At 30.6% G+C, this 18,004-nt stretch overlaps 1 protein-coding gene across 2 annotated transcripts; it reads right to left on the bottom strand.

Annotated features, from left to right (window-relative positions):
• Positions 1–2,950: 2,950 nt before the first annotated feature.
• LOC133672243 (uncharacterized) lies at positions 2,951–11,371 on the bottom strand. 2 transcript variants are annotated; one of them, XM_062092621.1, is made up of 7 exons: positions 10,199–11,371; positions 8,673–8,912; positions 7,975–8,064; positions 6,970–7,101; positions 6,735–6,859; positions 4,452–4,581; positions 2,951–3,198 (listed from the first exon to the last, which is right to left on the bottom strand). In XM_062092621.1, the coding sequence occupies exons 1-7, from the start codon at positions 10,757–10,759 to the stop codon at positions 3,073–3,075; spliced, it is 1,404 nt and encodes a 467-aa protein (XP_061948605.1). In that variant the 5' UTR covers positions 10,760–11,371; the 3' UTR covers positions 2,951–3,072. The 2 variants fall into 2 exon arrangements, with proteins under 2 accessions (XP_061948605.1, XP_061948598.1); XM_062092614.1 differs by having other exon boundaries at positions 6,970–7,119; positions 10,199–11,370.
• Positions 11,372–18,004: the final 6,633 nt, after the last annotated feature.

The raw sequence follows: 18,004 nt of genomic DNA, 5'->3' as shown, positions 1-18,004 counted from the left end.
GTCAAGGGGCTGGGTCTCGGGTTTCTTGGGTCAACTCGGGTCAACCAGGATTAACCCAAAAAATTAAAAAAAAAATTAAAGTTTTAATATTTCATATGAAAAATTCCATGTAAATATAGATTATACATATTATGAAGTTTAAAAGAATATTTTAAAAAAAATTATCCCACATTAAAAAGATATTATGTTCAGTTTTTAAGTTGAAGTATTTAAATTAAAAAAAAAATTATCCCATATTGAAAAAACATAATTTTTTTCTTTGGAACATAGAGTATATATATTAATAGGTTTCAAATCCCACATTGAAAAAACATAATTTTTTTCATGGGAACATAAAGTATATATATGAAAGGGCTTCAAATCCCACATTGAAAAGATACTATATTATCCTTTTAAGTTGAAGTATTTAAACCAAAAGGTTTTTTATCCCACATTGAAAAAACATGATTTTTTTCTTGGGAACATAGAGTATATATACGAAAGGATTTCAAATCCCACATTGAAAAGATACTATGTTATCCTTTTAAGTTGAAATATTTAAACCAAAAGGTTTTTATCCCACATTGAAAAAACATGACTTTTTTCTTGGGAACATAGAGTATATATACTAATAGGTTTCAAATCCCAGATTTGAAAAAAAAAAAAACCGGGTCTCGTCCGGGTTCGCCCGGGTCCCGGTTCGCCCGGGTTTGGACGGGCTATTGCCACAACCGATCTTTTATTAAACCCGGACCGGTCCAGCCACCGGGTCAATCGGGTCCCGGGTCGCCCAGCCGGCCGAGCCGGGTTTAATAGCAGTGGTTAAGATTGTTGTTGTTTTTGCATTTTAAATTTTTTTTTGAAATTTTTTAATTTTTTTGTTTTAAATTAATTTTTTTATAATTTTAGATCATTTTGTTGATATACTGATGTTAAAATAAATTTTTTAAAAAATATATTATTTTAATATATTTTTAAACAAAAAAACATTTTAAAAAACAACCACTATTATAATCTCAGACATTACCCAAGCCATAAACATACATGAAAGACAAGGACCCCTAAACTATAATTTACTCCCTTTTGTTATGCATCTTGCAATTTGTTTACGTATTAAGTTCAAATTTTAGAATCAATATACAAAATAATTTTAAAAATTTCTCAAAATATACTAAATGGATATTGTATTTTTTGCTGCTTGAAAGATTCAACTGCATGACCAAACTCTCAAAACACCCGAGGAAGAATATATTTTTAAGCAAAACACAATCTCTAATCCTCCTTCCTTCCTTTGTTTTTGTAAGGATATCCTCATGTTAACCAATTCCTACAACAGCTTTTCAAATGACTTGGTCTTGGGAATTGGGATTGTAGTTTTGGCATTTCTTGTTTTCTTCGCTGAAAATTACAAATTTATTTCTGTTTCTTGATTTTCTAGCTTCTTCATATGTGCATGATTAGCATTTTCCACTCTTTTTTTTTAATTTAAGTGTGTAAAACACACAGCAGGTGACACCAAATCGCATTGTATTACGTTCTCTCTTCAAATATACCATTGAAAGCTCCCACAATGCAGCCCCTCCCGGCTGCTGAAGTTCTTGCTGGCTTTGGCTTGTGAACTACCTTTTCTCAACCGGAACTATCTAGATTGTTGGCACACGATATGCTAACTAGGTCATTAAATCTTAAACATGAGAAAAATATTTAATTATTGTTAATGTTTTTTAAAAAAAAAAACATGTCAAAAGTGATATGATGTAAGAATCAACTTAATAGATTCAAAAATGATTCAAATAACCAATAAAATTATAATTTAATTAAAAAATTCAAGATATTATTTTTTTAAATATTAAAATGATAATATATTGAATAAATTCAGGTCAATCTGGTTAAATTTTCAGACATGAGATTATAAAACCATGATAACCCTATATAAAATAAATCAAAGCAAATTATAAAATTCAATTTCCAATCAATCAAATTTTAACGAATGCAATTGAAAAATATCCATTAAATATAAAATAAAAAAATAACTCGAGTTAATCTGTCAAAGCTACAACTTAAATCTTGTCTAAGTCTTAAAAATAGAATAATCTCATAAAAAATAAATTGAAATAAATTATTAAAAAATAAATTAAAAAAAACATAAAAATTATCCAAATCAATTAGTTAACTCGTCAAACCCATAATTTGAATCACTGGAATAACCTCATAGAAAACAAACTAAAAAATAACATAGAACAACCCTTAGTTACCTTACCAAGTCACCACTCAAATAATAAGACTAAAATATAACTCTATATATCGAAACAAATTATAAAACACAATTTTTTTATTGTTGAAAAAAAAATTAATAAAAAAAAACAAACTAAAAAAAACACGAAAAAAAAACTCGAGTTAAGCCAGATTAACTCACAAAACTCATGATCCGGATAATAAAATTAAGATAACTTAATAAAAAATAAACCAAAATAAAACATGAAATCTAATTTTTAAATAAAATAAAATTAAAAAATAAATATTAATTAAAAAAATAAATCTAAATCATCCAAGTTAACCTAACCTCCATCATGACTGAAATAATCAAATAGATATAAATCATAACAATTCATGAAGTTTTCAATAAAACAAACTTAAATGATATATATATATATATATATATATATATATATATATATTCAAAACAAAAAATATTGTTAAAATGAATAGTGTCATGCGCACACCACCTCTTTAAAAATATATTAATTAATAATTAGACAACTCCCACAGATAATTCAATTCAGGGACACAGCAAGAGTTGGTAGAAAAATTTCGGTATATTCCCTAGTTGTCGTCCTCATCTTTTTCCTCTCTGGCTGACCATCATCATCTGAACAGGTCTTTTTTTTTTTTTGCGAAATCAAAATATACATTTAGTCCCCCGGTTATTTATTTATTTATTTTCAAAAAAACTACAAATACACTAAAAACATGCAAGTACAAGAGGGAAGACTATGATTGATGAAAAACAGTCAGATATACAGCGTGGTTTGATATGATTAAAAGCGTTGTGACTATTTACACTTCAACTAACATGAATGTGGGGCAAAACAATCAAAACTCAATGCCACTATTTATCTGAACAGAAAAGGAAGGTTGGCCAACATTGGAGAGAGGAGCATCGAGTCTCAGAACAAATCCTGAGCTCCCAACATTACCATTCCACTTAGACCTTCCAATCTGCAAAAGGGCCACATAAAAGAAATGGATGTTAGACAATGATGAATAAATAACACCAACACTGCCCCATATCATCAATGTCTGAATTTCAGAAATGATGATTTGCCATGTGAATTTCAGAAATGATGATTTGATAAGCTAGGGCTATTCATGATTGCAAAATGGGTTCAACTGTTGTCTTCACAAAGTATCTGTATACGAGAAATTTTAGGAGGATAGGTGAAGATTCTTGACATTAGTGGCCTCCTCATGTAAACAAGAATTTCCCAAATATTTCCTGAACTTTCTCACTCTCATTTCAGTTTGTGACCCAATTACCCAATATTTTCTAAATATTACATGTATCAGCCTGAAGTTTCACTTAGGAGTGGACTTCATATTGATTGTCTTCTGAAGGTAGAAGTTTTGAGTAGCTTAGGGGAAAATTCAATGCAAATATCAACCAGAATTTTCATTATGGTCACAAGTTGCACCCTGTTATTTCAAAACATGTGATTTTCATGCATATCAAGACTCTGGGCAAAGAAATACATTCCTAGGAGACCATATCGCATAGATGTGAATGATCATGAGACAATGCAATCCAACAATAGAGGATGTACGCAACTATTTTGTCCCACAGATGCAAGCATCTCCACAACACAACATAGCTCCACTGGGAAACATTGTGAATGATGATGATAGGACAAAGACCAGAACTGGATAACCCCATCATTAAGGATTCCACTGGTTTGGCATCCCTTGTCTACATTTGTTTTCTCAAATTATTTTGGTGGACTTTTTGTGATTTAGTTTTCTCAAACAGGATGGTGAATTGATGGATTGACTTCCAATTCATTGTTCTCCCAGGAAGTTCCAGCATTTAAACTTGTGCACACATATCAATGAAAGTTGAACTAGCAAGTTGTACCTCTTCATTTCAAAGTGGATTAATGGGTTGGAAAAGAATTAGAATATTTCCTATAGCATGAAGGGTGCATGCAATTAAACCTGTGCATCTTCAGATTCTTTCAGTTACAATGAAGATAATTTGACGTATCTCTCTGTTTTACTTTTTGTTTTCAACATTTTGATATTTTTTTTATCCTGCCATTCACTTGATTTTCATGAATAGGAACAGGTGCAAACTTCCCTTGTGTACCTGGGTCCCATCCTGTTAGCTAACAAAGTAAAAGATGGACCAAGAAACCAAAGATCCTACCAAGCAGAGATGTATAGTCAAGATAAGAAAATATAGACCAGTTACAACTTACTGATAGCGATGCAAATGCAGAAGGGTGTGTCGTCGCAGCACAGCCACATATCAGATTCAAATGGTCATTCACTGAATGAATCAGTTCTGCATGCAACCCAGGATTGCTTCCGCCAAAAGTGGGGCACAAACTGACAAGATGTCATTAAGAGTAGAAAAGGTAATTATATTTCCTTACAGTGCCATAGAAGCTGAAACTTTTGCTTGAGTTTAAGTATACACAACAAGAGTGAAGTGAATACACCAAAGTAAAAGGTAAGGCAAGGAAAAACAGGTTCTGCAAACATAGGAGGACCACATATTCAAATCATAACTGGCATGTATATTTTACCCTCAACAAGACCTACTTTGTTTCACCAATATAATTATTCATGCTTTTTCCAAAAGCATGAGACCAAAAGCATGAGATAATTGATATCAGGATACAATCAGGCCCATGTATCAATAAGATAATTAAAGGCAGGCTGTCATGGCCTAATAAAACAATCATGTTCTCCAATGGCCACTTAATCGTTTATAGTGGAGCACCACTGATTAAAACAAGTAACTGAGATTGACCACAGAAAAAAGCAGGTCCAGCCTTCACTTGGCAGCATCAAGAAATGCAGACTGACCCTGGTTTGTGATGGGTTAACTATGGACTCAATGGACCAAATTCTAAGGAAATCTGTGGATAACTAAGACTCCGTTTGTTTGCTGGAAAGTAGTTTCCTTTTGGAAAGTAGTTTTCTTGGAAAGTGAATTCCTGAAAAGTGAATTATTTTCCGATGTTTGGTAGTATCATGAAAAATAAGTTGAAAAACACTTTCCAGTGTTTGGTTATATTATGAAAAATGAACTAGAAATAGTTTATTTTAAATAGTTGAATGAGAATGAAATTGAAAAAAATCTAATTTCATAAATTATCTCAAATAAAATAAATAATAATCAAAATAATGAAGATCAAATCTAACAAATAAAAAAATTAAAAGATGATGAAATTAAAATAATAATAATTACAATTTATAAATTATTTCAAATAAAATAAGTAACAATCAAAAGAATGAGAATCAAATTTGATAGATAAAAAATTTCAATTAAAAAAATGATAAGAAAAAAGCAAATAACAATCATAAAAATAAGGACCAGAGTTAATATAAAAATCAAATTAAATCAAATTTTAAGGGATGAAATTAAAAAAAAAAAGATTCAAACAAAATATATATCAATCAAAAGTTTGAGGACCAAATTTGATATAATCAGCAAATAATATGGTATTTCTAAATTTTTCACAACTTCTGAAAAGTGTTTTCCGCCCAAAATAAAAGGAAAACACTTTCCTGGAAATCAAACCAAATTTTTCTTACTGGAAAGTGTTTTCCGTTGACCAACTTTCCTAATGACAAACAAACACAGGAAAGTTTGGAAAGTGATTTCCAGGAAACCACTTTCCGGGCAAACAAACGCCCCTTAAAAGGAGTACACAAGTAATGTGTGGATTGTTTCCTATTGACCATAGTCATCTGATGCCACTTTATATGAAGCAGGAAAATGATAGTTGCACTGTCAGTGTGTAAAGCAGTATGTTAAGTAAATGTAATAGAACAAGCGCGGCGGGCATTAGTTCTGAAATATTTTCTACTTCTTTCTGGCTTCAGTTTACTATTTTTTGGATGACAACCAGTATTCAGTTATCTTTGCTATATTCATTTTCTCAATGAAATTTTCTCAGTTTTGAAGGAAAACTAGAGTGCAGTTTAAGTGTAACATGGCATCACAATGATCCCAATGCAACAGATATGTTAACATTCAGAAGTGAAGGCATAATTAGATCACAAATGGTAGTCTTAAACACAGAGTATCCAATTTTTATTTTTATTTTGTTCTTCACTGTTGCTTCTGCAGTCACCAATGCAGGTAATTCAGGATTTACTATTTCTGCTTTTCTTTTCCTTTATTCCACCTTCTTTTTTCCTTTTTTAATGGCTAGTTCATTGAGTTTCCTGGTTTTTGTAGATTGGTCCAGAATTACATATAACCAGACCAAGGTACACAAGGAACCACAGGATAACTTAAAATAACATTTTACAAGGTACTTGGAGAGCTCTGCAAGCAGAAGTTATTAATATAAATTGAAGAATCAGCCTGAGAAACCATGTTCTTTTTCACAAATTACTGAAGCACTTTCGAGTTCAAAGGCCAAAGTCATTAATAAGACAGCTACTTTGCTCATCTCTTCCACATGTATGGAAAAACAAAGAGAGATCGTAATTTTATTGAAATTGATATGAATGTAGAACTTTACCTGAACTGAGCAGCTGGTCTCACCATAAGACCAGATCTCCGCCATGCCAAAGATTGTGCAAAACCTAATGTAAAGGATTTGTCAGGCCATTGTACCATCGGTGTGATTCGTGTTCCCCACTTATTCTGATAAATATTCAGAACAACAGGCCTTAGTTCACACCAAAATCAATTCAGAGAAATCCGCTAATGTACCTTGAAATCATAAGTACTGGCTGACAAGTTCAAAACCTGACCTTACAAGAGAAGCTGAATCTCATTTCCCCAGGATATTGCCCTTGAGCTTGAAGAAGACCTCCGCAAAGAGGTGCAAAAGCACTGGTAGACAGCCCCTCACCAGATACATAAGTCAATTGCCCATTTGGAAACTGTAAATCCACAAATGACTGCATGATGAAAGAGATCAAGGAAAGGAAAGTAAGTGAAAAATTAGTTCAACATATTTTAATACTACAAAAAGACACTAATAACTGCATCCAAATCTTCATGCTTTCATTACAGAGGTTATTGCTTCTGTACTCAATAGGATCACCAGGCAGCAGCAAAGGCAAGTATACCTATTTTGGAAGAGATTTGTGCTTGAGGACAGGAGGAAGGATGGCAAGGCTGCTCTGATATTCTTACTTTTTCCCTTTTGAAAATAATTTCAACAAGCTCTCCTGCCCCATCACTCAAACTAAAATCTGAATTTAGGATTTCAGCCTAGTTAAATAGAGTGTTAACTTCCATCCATATCACTGCCTTGCACCACTTCCAAACCTAAGGAATTTTTACTTGGTCTGAAGAAGGGGAAATGGCATGACACTTGTTGATTTTCAAGACAGTGAAACAACTACAAAAAAAGAAAATTCAACTATGAAACATCATGCACTGACAAAAATGCACTTTTGGGGAAGGATGAAAGAAGGAAATTTGTTAGAATGGTAAGGATTTATAGAAGAAAACCCCAATAAAAAGAACCGAACACGAGAGCACTTTGATTCTGTTGAATACCAGCTAAACAATCCTAAAGCATTATACCATAAAGAAGTTTGGAACACAATCCTATCCCACAACAGTAACTCAAAGTCAAAAGGATCATGCTTCCTGTATCCACTTCTTCATTGATTCTACAAGATGTAGAATACAGCCTATTGTTTTTGGCTACCCACACATTTGTTAAGCCTCTAAAAAAAAATGTGATAATTGAAACATAAACTGATTTTAATGCCTTTCATATCTTAAAAGGAGCTCTAACTTACACAAGCTATAGGATTGAGACAGAGCATTGACATTAACAACCACCTTCGATGCTTTGACCACACAGCTGGACACAGAGAATGCATTCCACTCTGACAAAGAAACAAGAAAAATGGCACATGAGAAGAACAATTTGATAAAGCAATCATAAAAAGACATCCAAATGCAGATTCTAGTATATTACAAGGAAAAAACTGATTCTCAATGAATTGTTCTGTATTAAAAAACAAAAAGACAAATCAAATAAAGGCAGGAAAACATGATCAACAACAGAAGATCTTAAGATATGGAAGCTAAAAGGTAAATAATAGGTATTGATAGTGAAGTCTATATCAGCATATGCACCAAAAAACAACAATTGTAACGTCAAAAATAAGTACAGAAGAAAGGTTGCCATAAAGCTAACAACATGCAATTAATAGGAATAGCTGGAGATCAATAAAACAACTGGGATTGAGCAACCAACTAATGTTTAGTGATACTTAAGCTCATGTCTTTATAGTCCATAGCCATTTCTTGTCAAGCTTCAGGCAAAATCTGAAGCTTAAGAACAAATACGTTTGTTGGATAGATGAGGTTTTTTCCTTGTTTGATTGAAGGTTTAGAAAAGAATATCGAAAAGCTTGAGCATCTTTTTCCACAGTTCTACAATCGCATCTATTTTCACATTTCAGCGAGGTAAACAGAAAATTGGCCATACCTTTCTATCATAGCCATACCAAAGCAAGTGTTGCTTTGACAGATGCACGGGCAGAAGAAAGGTTGAATCACGCAAAATCAGCACAGGTCCAAGCTGGACTAGGAACAGAGATGAATTATCATTTTCTGACGTGGAACTTCCATGTGATGCCTCTACTCTCCATAAATCTCCCCTTGCAACCAAAGAACTCTCAATGTTGTGAGTTCTGCTGTCATAAGTTGAGGTAATGTTTATGGTCCCCTGCATTCAGTGGAAATGAATCATCAACTAAACTGCACAAATGGAATAAAATTAAAGCCAAATTGATAGCCTTCAATTATGATCACACTACAGCAGGGAAACTTTTGCTGTCCATCTGTACTTCAAATTCTTTTGGCCATAAAAAAATTAAAGAGGATAAAAAACTACAGACAAACAAAATGATTCAACTGAACCAAGCTCCATGTTACTGCCCCCTTTACACTACTGTATCAAACACGATCAAGATAATTCAACTGAACTGACCTCCAGCCAAGAACATAAGGTTACATGTAATCATAACATGTTATTGCCCTTTTATTATTACCCCACCCAGTCTTTCAAGCATTTCACTTATGGTTGAAAGAATCTCCTATTTGAATAAATAGCTACAATGAAATCATGTATAGAAAGAACATTATCAGACAACACAACCAATTTTGATACATGCAACCAATTCTTTTACCTTGTTGCCAAAAAGAACCAAACTGAAACATACAGAGATTGAAAAAAAAAAGAAAAGAAAAGAAAGAAGGAAATCGAAAATGATACGCTGAGAAATGCACAGAAAAAACAGTACAGGAAAAAAATCGGGCATGAACCACATAAAGGTCCAATTAGTGAGATTATGTCTCTACTTAATCAATGTGTTAATGATTAAAAGGAATTAACTAAAAACAAAAAAAAATCACAATAACGATAAAAAAACGAAACAGTGAGACTTAGTGGCTTCTTCAAGGGTTGCTTGATGTTGTTCAGATCATGCAAAATTTAAACATCAAAGCAAATTGTGCTTTGACACATTCTGCAACAAGTGACAGGTTACACCATAGAACCACTCCTTCAGTTGCATATAATTTGACTAGATTCCATTAATGAGAACATAACAAACACAACTGACCTTAAAAGGAAAGCAAGTCAGCATTTGTTAGACAAACTGCTTCTAAAACAAAGCATGTCTGCCAAAGGAGAAAGGAGGTAGGTGTAATTCATTTTTCTTTGTTTTAGACACAACCGTTATCAAATGGAATGGCATAAACTTCAAACGTTCAGTTGTTTCCAGATAGGCACTACTAACTAGACTGGATGCTGCACTATTGTAAAATTTGCACCAGCCAATACTTCTAAAAAAGAAAAAATATCGCTTCCAAGCAAACAGTTAAACGGACAATTTAATTTAAAAATCTAATAGGCATAAATTACCATTGTTGTATGAAATAAGGACTTTCCACGCTAACAAAACAAACACAACCAAATTCTTAAACAAAATGGCGTTTAAAAGTCATTACCTGTGGTTTACCAGGATATCCCACACCCTTCAAATTTAACCCACCAATCTCCTCTTCCAACAAGCCGTCCACTCCACCACCACCACCATTATCCTCCACAAACCCAAAATCCCTCAACCTCTCACTAACCAAACCCAACTCTCCCTCCAAACCCAACCCCACCTCGCTCCTTTTACCATCCATCCTCACCCCAACCCCCCCAGTCTCATCCTGCTTAAACGGCACCGGCAATCTCCTAAAAAACTGATGCACCATCCCATTCAAAGCCGCACCAAAATCAGCCCCAGCTTGTCCAATCCTATTTCCAACATCCAAAATCGCCGAAAACCCATTTATCCCAGAATTATCAGTCAAAACCCCAAAATCCCCTTTACTAAAACCGTGTCCCGGAAACTCCACATCGAAAAGCTTCGATTTTGGAGGGTTTGGCCAAGAAAACGCAGGTGGGTAAGTTATATGTGACTGTATAAGGCCTGTAAAGCCTTGAGCTAGCCGGTCTGCGAAGTCCTGGCCATGCCTTTGGACCTCCTCCCATGCTTCAAATGATCTTTCTACCGACATTCGATTGTGAAATTCAAATATTCATGTGATTTTCACTATTGGGCACTAGACAAATTCGTTGAAAACACACAATATTGAAGGTTTTGGTGACTTATTAACAGAAAAAGTTAAAGACTAAGGATGAGCTGGGTTAGGTGACAGTGGTAGTTGTAGAAATGATCGAAACTAAAAACAGCTTCAATATGACGAGAAAAAAAAATATCCGCTTCAAAGATAACAAAAACAAAGTTAAAAACAAAAAACTCTAACTTTGAAGTAGAATCTGAGAAACCCTAAAGTCCAAAGCTAATAAATCAAACAAAATTTCAAGCTTTGATTTATACTTTTAGGCAAAAACAAAAAAAAGACGTGATTTTGAGATCAGAATTTTATTTTTTTAATTTTTTCGATTTAAAAGGAATGAATTATAGGGTTTGTTTTGCCTAAACAGAGGAATCAAAGTGTGAAACTAGAGGTTTGAAAGAGAGAATTGGGGGCTTCGTGTTTTCTAAACAGAGAGTGTAGATCGATGAAGAAGCGATTTTTTTTAGTGTGAAAGGGGTAGAGCGTGAAAATGTGCGCCGGGGGTGTACTGCGCATATAGATTGCTTTGCTGCCACGTTGATGCTAATACCTGTGTCTAGCTAAGGATGGAGATTTTATTATAGGGCGACCGGAATGCCAATCAATGTTACGTGATTGTCACCATGTTGTTTTTTTTTTTTAATGGTTGTTTTTATTGTAAAATTTTAAAAAACATATTTTTTAAAAAATTAATTATTTTTAAATTATTTTAATGTGCTATATTAAAAATATTTTTTTAAAAATAAAAAAAATATTATTTTAATATATTTTTAAACAAAAAAAATTGTTATTACCCTTCTTTTAATTTTTAGTATTCATATAAAGTTGGAATTTGGAATGAGAGTTTATTTTTAGTTCTTTTAGTATAATAATGAAAAAAGAGTAAAATATTATAATGGAGAAAATATTTAGAAATATAGTGAATAGCGGATGGGATGTTCCAGCAGTGAGTCAAAGGCCCCGTTTGTTTGTTGAAAAGTAGTTTTTTTTTTTAAAGTGAATTTCGAGGAAAATAAATTCCGGAAAAGTGAATTCCGGGAAAGTATTTTCTGATATTTGGTAATGTAATGGAAAATAAGTTGGAAAACATTTTCCAGTGTTTGGTTATGTTATGGAAAATGAGCTGGAAAATAACTTATTAATGTTTTATTTTTTTCAAGTTTATTAAAATAATGAGGAACAAATCTTACAAATTAAAAAGTTGAATGAGAATGAAATTGAGAAAAAATATAATTTCATAAATTATCTCAGATAAAATAAATAATAATCAAAATAATAGAGATCAAATAAAAAATAAAAAAATAAAAGATGAATAAATTAAAATAATAATAATAAACATTTCATAAATTATTTCAAATAAAATAAGTAACAATTAAAAGAATGAGGACCAAATTTGATAGATAAAAAAATTCAATAAAAAAATGATAGGGAAAAAGCAAATAGCAATTATAAAAATAAGGACCAAAGTTAATATAAAAATTAAATTTTAAGAGATGAAATTAAAAAATAAATATTCAAAACAATATATATATAGCAATTAAAAGTTTGAGGATCAAATTTGATATAATCAGCAAATAATAACCTTTCTTAATATTTCACAACTTCCGGAAAGTGTTTTCCGCCCAAATTTTCCAGGAAAACACTTTCCTGAAAACCAAGCCAAATTTTTCTTTGACTGGAAAGTGTTTTCTATTGACCAACTTTTCTAATGGTAAACAAACACATAAAAGTTTGGAAAGTGATTTCCTGGAAACCACTTTCCGGAAAACAAACACAGCAAAAAAAAAATATTTTTCTAGAAACAAAATTAAATTTTTCTTTGACCGGAAAGTATTTTCTATTGACCAAAATATATATTTTTTTAATTAAAAAATATTTTTTATTAATTATCTTTTCTAATAATAAACAAATATAGTAATTTCAAAAAAGGGCAAAAGTAATCCTTAGTTCCAACGTAATTGACATCGTGATAAGGCTTTAAGGTGGTCATGATTCCAAGGCTGCAACCTTGTCAGGGAATGATGGAGCTGGCTCGGTGAGCCGATGGATGGGAGGGTCTTGGTATATCATTGTCTTGCCAAATACAGAGATGGTGAAAACAATCTTTGTTGATAAATTCATGTCATATAGTATTGAAGAGTATAGTTGAGTAACAGACATATATTAGGTTTTTTTGTATTTTAAAAGTATTTATTAAAAAATTAGTTTTGTTTTAGGTATCATTTTAATATACTAATATTAAAATTAATTTTTTAAAAGATATATTATTTTAATATATTTCTAAATAAAAACATTTTAAAAAATAACTAATATAGAACTTCCAAACAACTTCTAAATAAACATTGAGATCCAAAGGGTCAAGATTTTTCATGTTTTTTTAATTAACGTGGATGTTCGGGCCTGCTTGCACATACCTCGACTAATCTCACGGGCCCTGAAGTTAACGAACATGTAAGCTTCTAGTGACTCTGAGATTTGTAAGACTCGAACTGATAATCTTTAAATAGTAAATTTAAAGTTTGACCAGTTGCGTTATACCTCTTAAAATTAATAGACTATGATGCTTTTATCAAGTTTATGGCCTAGTCCAATAAATATGTATGTATGTGTAGCTTAGAGAGACAATTCCTTAACGAGATTTATTAAGCAAAAATTGATCCACGGTTACGTCAAGCTCAGAACAATAGTAAACATTGGATCATTGCCTTAGTTTTTGTTCAAGAAAATTACAGATTTTATGGTCGGATGCATGCTACATAGTCTAACATTTTTAGCCTTTGGCATCTTTGTCATCGTTATCATAGGATAGAGGTATACACACTAACTATCTGGTATGCGCGTAGTTGTGGGCTGGCTTTTTTTTTTTTTTTTTTGAGCGCAGAAAAAAGAATGTGCAAAAGTTTACAACTTGTAATTTGGCACCTAGAAAAAATTATAATTGCAAACGCATGTGTTTATTTAAATAAATCAAAAATTATTTGTGATAATTAATAAAAAGAAAGAAAATTATTAATAATAACTAAAAATTAAATTAAAAATTAAGAGATAAATATGTATCAAAATATATGCTATCGTAATATAAATAACGGACCTAGTTGTGTTGAATAAGTTTATCTCTTAGAATCAATCTTTTATTGAATCAGATTATAAGAAAAACACACAAAAAAATAGTCAAATTAATCTCTTTTTTTAATGAAAAAAAAAGTCCAAGCATAGTTAATGTGCTTTATAAAAGAGAGAAAAAGTTAATCATGAATTCAGAATCTAATGCATATTAAACAATATATTTTTAAAAAAATACTAAGACAACAATATCTTAGATCGATATGATTAAATTGAGTTAATTAACTAAGTTTGTGACCTTGGTCATAAGACTGTAATAAACTCATAAAAAGCAAATAAAAATAAATTATGATGGTTAGAAAAAAATAAAAAAATTAATTAAAAAAAAAAAGACACGCATTAACTAAGGTTAACTTGTTAAACTTGCAATTTAGTTCATGTATCCCATTGGATTTAATAGCTTTTTATTTTCAAAATTATTCTTTATTTATTTATATGTCAACTAGATGCATGAGATTATTTTTATATCAAAAAACAAGTTCAAAAAAAAATTAAGGTTGGTGTTTGGGACTCAAATAACAACTTACAAGGTTTCTTTCAAGTCAAATAAAAACAAAATACCTTTTAAAAAACAAATGATGAAATAATTTATTTTTTTTATTTTTTTAGGGTTAAAAGCACATTAAATTAAAAAAAAAATAAGCCAGGCATTTGAGCCTGCCAATGCTCCCAACCCATAAAAAGGCCTGGCTTGCATGTCTAGCCTAGGAGCAAGGTCCTTTGTCCCACTGTTATAGGACGAACGGCATCATTCTCTCTATTTTTTTTTAATATTCAAGGGAGGACCATAGGTCACCCACCCTTTAATATATTTTTTAAAAATGATATAGACAACTCGTTGTTTGTAGAACTAGTTTCTGGTGACCAGGGGTTGTTGGAAAATTGGGTGTTCAATTTTTTTCTTTTAAAAGATCAAATTTTAACCCAAAAATCCTTCGAGAAATCCAAAATCAACTTGAAAATTCAAAAATTTCTCAAACTTATATCTATCATCTTAGGTAGGGAAAAGACAAAAAAAAAACATGTAAACCCCGAATAAAAAAAAATCAATAAGCCAAAGAAATAAATATTATGATGAGTATATAAATTAAATGTTTACACTGAGGGAATGATAAGGAACTAAAAGATTTGGAATAAAAAGTTTAGGTATTATTTAAAAAAAATGAAAATACAAAAAATTGTCAAAAAATAAAAAATACAAAAGCACGAATAAAAATTGAATGGAAATGAGTTAAGTAGAGAAAAAAATATTGAAAGATAATTTAATGAAATTTAAAATAACTCAGCTTAGTTTTCATAAAATTAAGTAATAAAATCTAAGATAATTAAGTTACTTGGTAAACTTGAAAGGTTACAAAGGAGAGACATAAAGGGAATTTTTGAAATTGTTAGGTATGAATATAAAGCTCATGGCTGTCCATACAAGAAGGAAAGAAAAACTTGAGAGATCTTAGAAAAAACTTGGGGAAAATAAGAAAAATAAAAGGAAAATCTTATGAAATTGTGAGAGATAAACCTCTTAATCACTAAATAAAGAGAAATCAAGTGAGGAGAAGTAAAAGGAAGGGGATCTGAGAGAGAGAGATAGTCATGGCAACAAGGGGAGAAAAAAAAAAGAGAGAGGAAAGTGGATAAAAAGGTTTCGCTTACAATTTTTTTTTTTATTATTAATTGTGATTTGAAGTTGAGAATTTCTTTTACTAAAAATAATGATGTTTGTGATGGGATTAGAGGTGATAGTTAGGTTTATAATTTTAAGAAATTTAGCTTAATGAGTGGATATGATGTTGATAAAGTTTTTAATGTAATTAGTGTTTTTTAGCATGTAGATTTAATGGGTTTAGTGTTAATTAAAATAAATTGAAGAAAAAATAAATGCTTTTTTATACTTCGAAACTATCGGCCAACACATAATGTTTGGGAGGGAATTTTAATGGGTTAATTAAAGTATTTAATGCAGGAAATTAAATGAAATTGCATGATAAAGAAAAATGGAAGGAATGCGTGGATTTTATTTATAAGGAGTTGGGTTAATTGTAAATATTATGAATAGATTTAATAAATTATGTTATTAATTGTATGTAGTTATGTTGAATTAAGGAAATTGGGAAAAGAAGAGATTGAAGAAATAATTGAACAGTGATTTATAGCTAATTGTAATAAAAATTTAATATAGAATGAAGTAACAAAATTTTTGAGTTGATGATATAGTCATGTATTGACAGGAAATACCTTGATAGCATGATCACAGGTAGGGACAGGTACTACGACTTCCTAGCAGCAAATAGGTGTTTACCTAGTTTTTATTATTGGTAGAATTATTTTAATTATTAAATGAATTGTCATTGATGTGACTTGATATATAAATAACTAAATTAGTGGAATAAGAATAAAGATTTATAATTTGATTAGTCATTCTGATAATGAAAGCTAGTGTGTCAAAGGCTCCTTGACGGATATTATTATTAGTCTTTTTTGAATGATAGAAAAGATTAATAATATCATTACAAGGGTATTGATATTAGCATTTATAATTAGTCATTTTTATATAATAGAGAAGACTAATAATATCATTACAAGGGTATTAATATCAGCATTATTAATTAGTCATGAAAAGGAAGACAAAAATATTAACATTAATATTTATTGATTAGTTATTCCTGAAAAATTAGGAAAGACTAATGATATCAACACTAGTATGTTGGTATCGACATTTATTGATTAGTTGACTAATGGATTGATGGCTAATGATACCAGGTGATTTGAACAGTATATTTTTTATTAATTATATTGAGATGAAAATGGTTAATGATATCAATTCAAAAATTGATATCAGTATTAAGTTAATGATACTTATATTATTATATTATTAAGTAAATGATATGTAGTAATAATGAAAAGATAAAAGTAAAAATATTGTTTTATTTCTTTGTTGTCGGAATTGTTTTATTTACTTAATTTATTTATATTATTTATTGTTTTATTTTCAAGTTCCTCACGTTAGCTTCAAGAGTAGAATACTTCATGTTTTAATTCATGTAATATAATAACATTAGGTCTATTTTGGACTTATAAGACATGTATGAATACTATATTATGAAGATGTAATTAGTATAGTTAATTTTTTTATTGTAAATATATGTGAATTAAATGTTTAGTACATGAAATTTTTGTGTTATAATTGTATGATTGATATACAACAACATATTTTCAAGTATATGATGTGTGGTTGGTTAATATATATATAATGTTAACATTTTATAAAGTAATGAACTTGTGGGAAATGTGTTGATGTGGAAATGGTACCGGAGATATTGGATCAAGGAAACAGAAACATTAGGTTGAGAATTTTGTCTGTGAAATATTAAATTATCAATAACTTGGTATGTTCTATTTTAATAAAAACTTTGCTGGAATTTTGATAAAATTAAAATTAAAAAAAATTAATTTATTATTAATTAATAACTAAATTGATTGAAAAATACGTTTAAGAGTTGAGTTGTTACAAAACACCTAAACTAAACTCTCTTAATTGAATGGAATCATTTAACACCAAAATTAGTGTTTTTTTGTTGTTGGAATCAATGTCAACCAAGAGTTCCTCTCTCAAATCAAAGATTAAAAAAAAAATATTTTGGACCAAAATTAAATTTACAAAATATTGAGGAACTAAGAAATTATAAGTCGAAAGTAGGAGAACCAAAGTGAACTTTTCAATCCAATTTTGAAATTGCCTCCGAATTTCTCCTGCCTTTTCATTTTAATCTTTTTTCTTTCATTCTTCCTTTTCCTTTACAAATTTGAAACAATTATCCTTCAATTGAGTCACCAAAGGATGAAATCGCCTAAAAACAAGTTTGATGACCATAATTAAAACAAAAATAGAAAATTTTACACAATGAGTTCACAATGAAATGATTCTTGGTCCACAGTGAAAAATCCTACAGTTTTATGCCATGCCTTTTAGAGTTTCTTATAATATGAAACTCGAGTTTGAATTGTTGTTTGCTTTTAGATACAACTAGCCTTGTACTCACTCTACGTTGCGGGTAGGATTTC

Source organism: Populus nigra, chromosome 1, assembly GCF_951802175.1.
Source record: "Populus nigra chromosome 1, ddPopNigr1.1, whole genome shotgun sequence".
Lineage (NCBI taxonomy): Eukaryota > Viridiplantae > Streptophyta > Magnoliopsida > Malpighiales > Salicaceae > Populus > Populus nigra.
The sequence above is the reverse complement of the archived record's forward strand: the minus strand, read 5'-3'. Positions and strand labels throughout refer to the sequence as shown.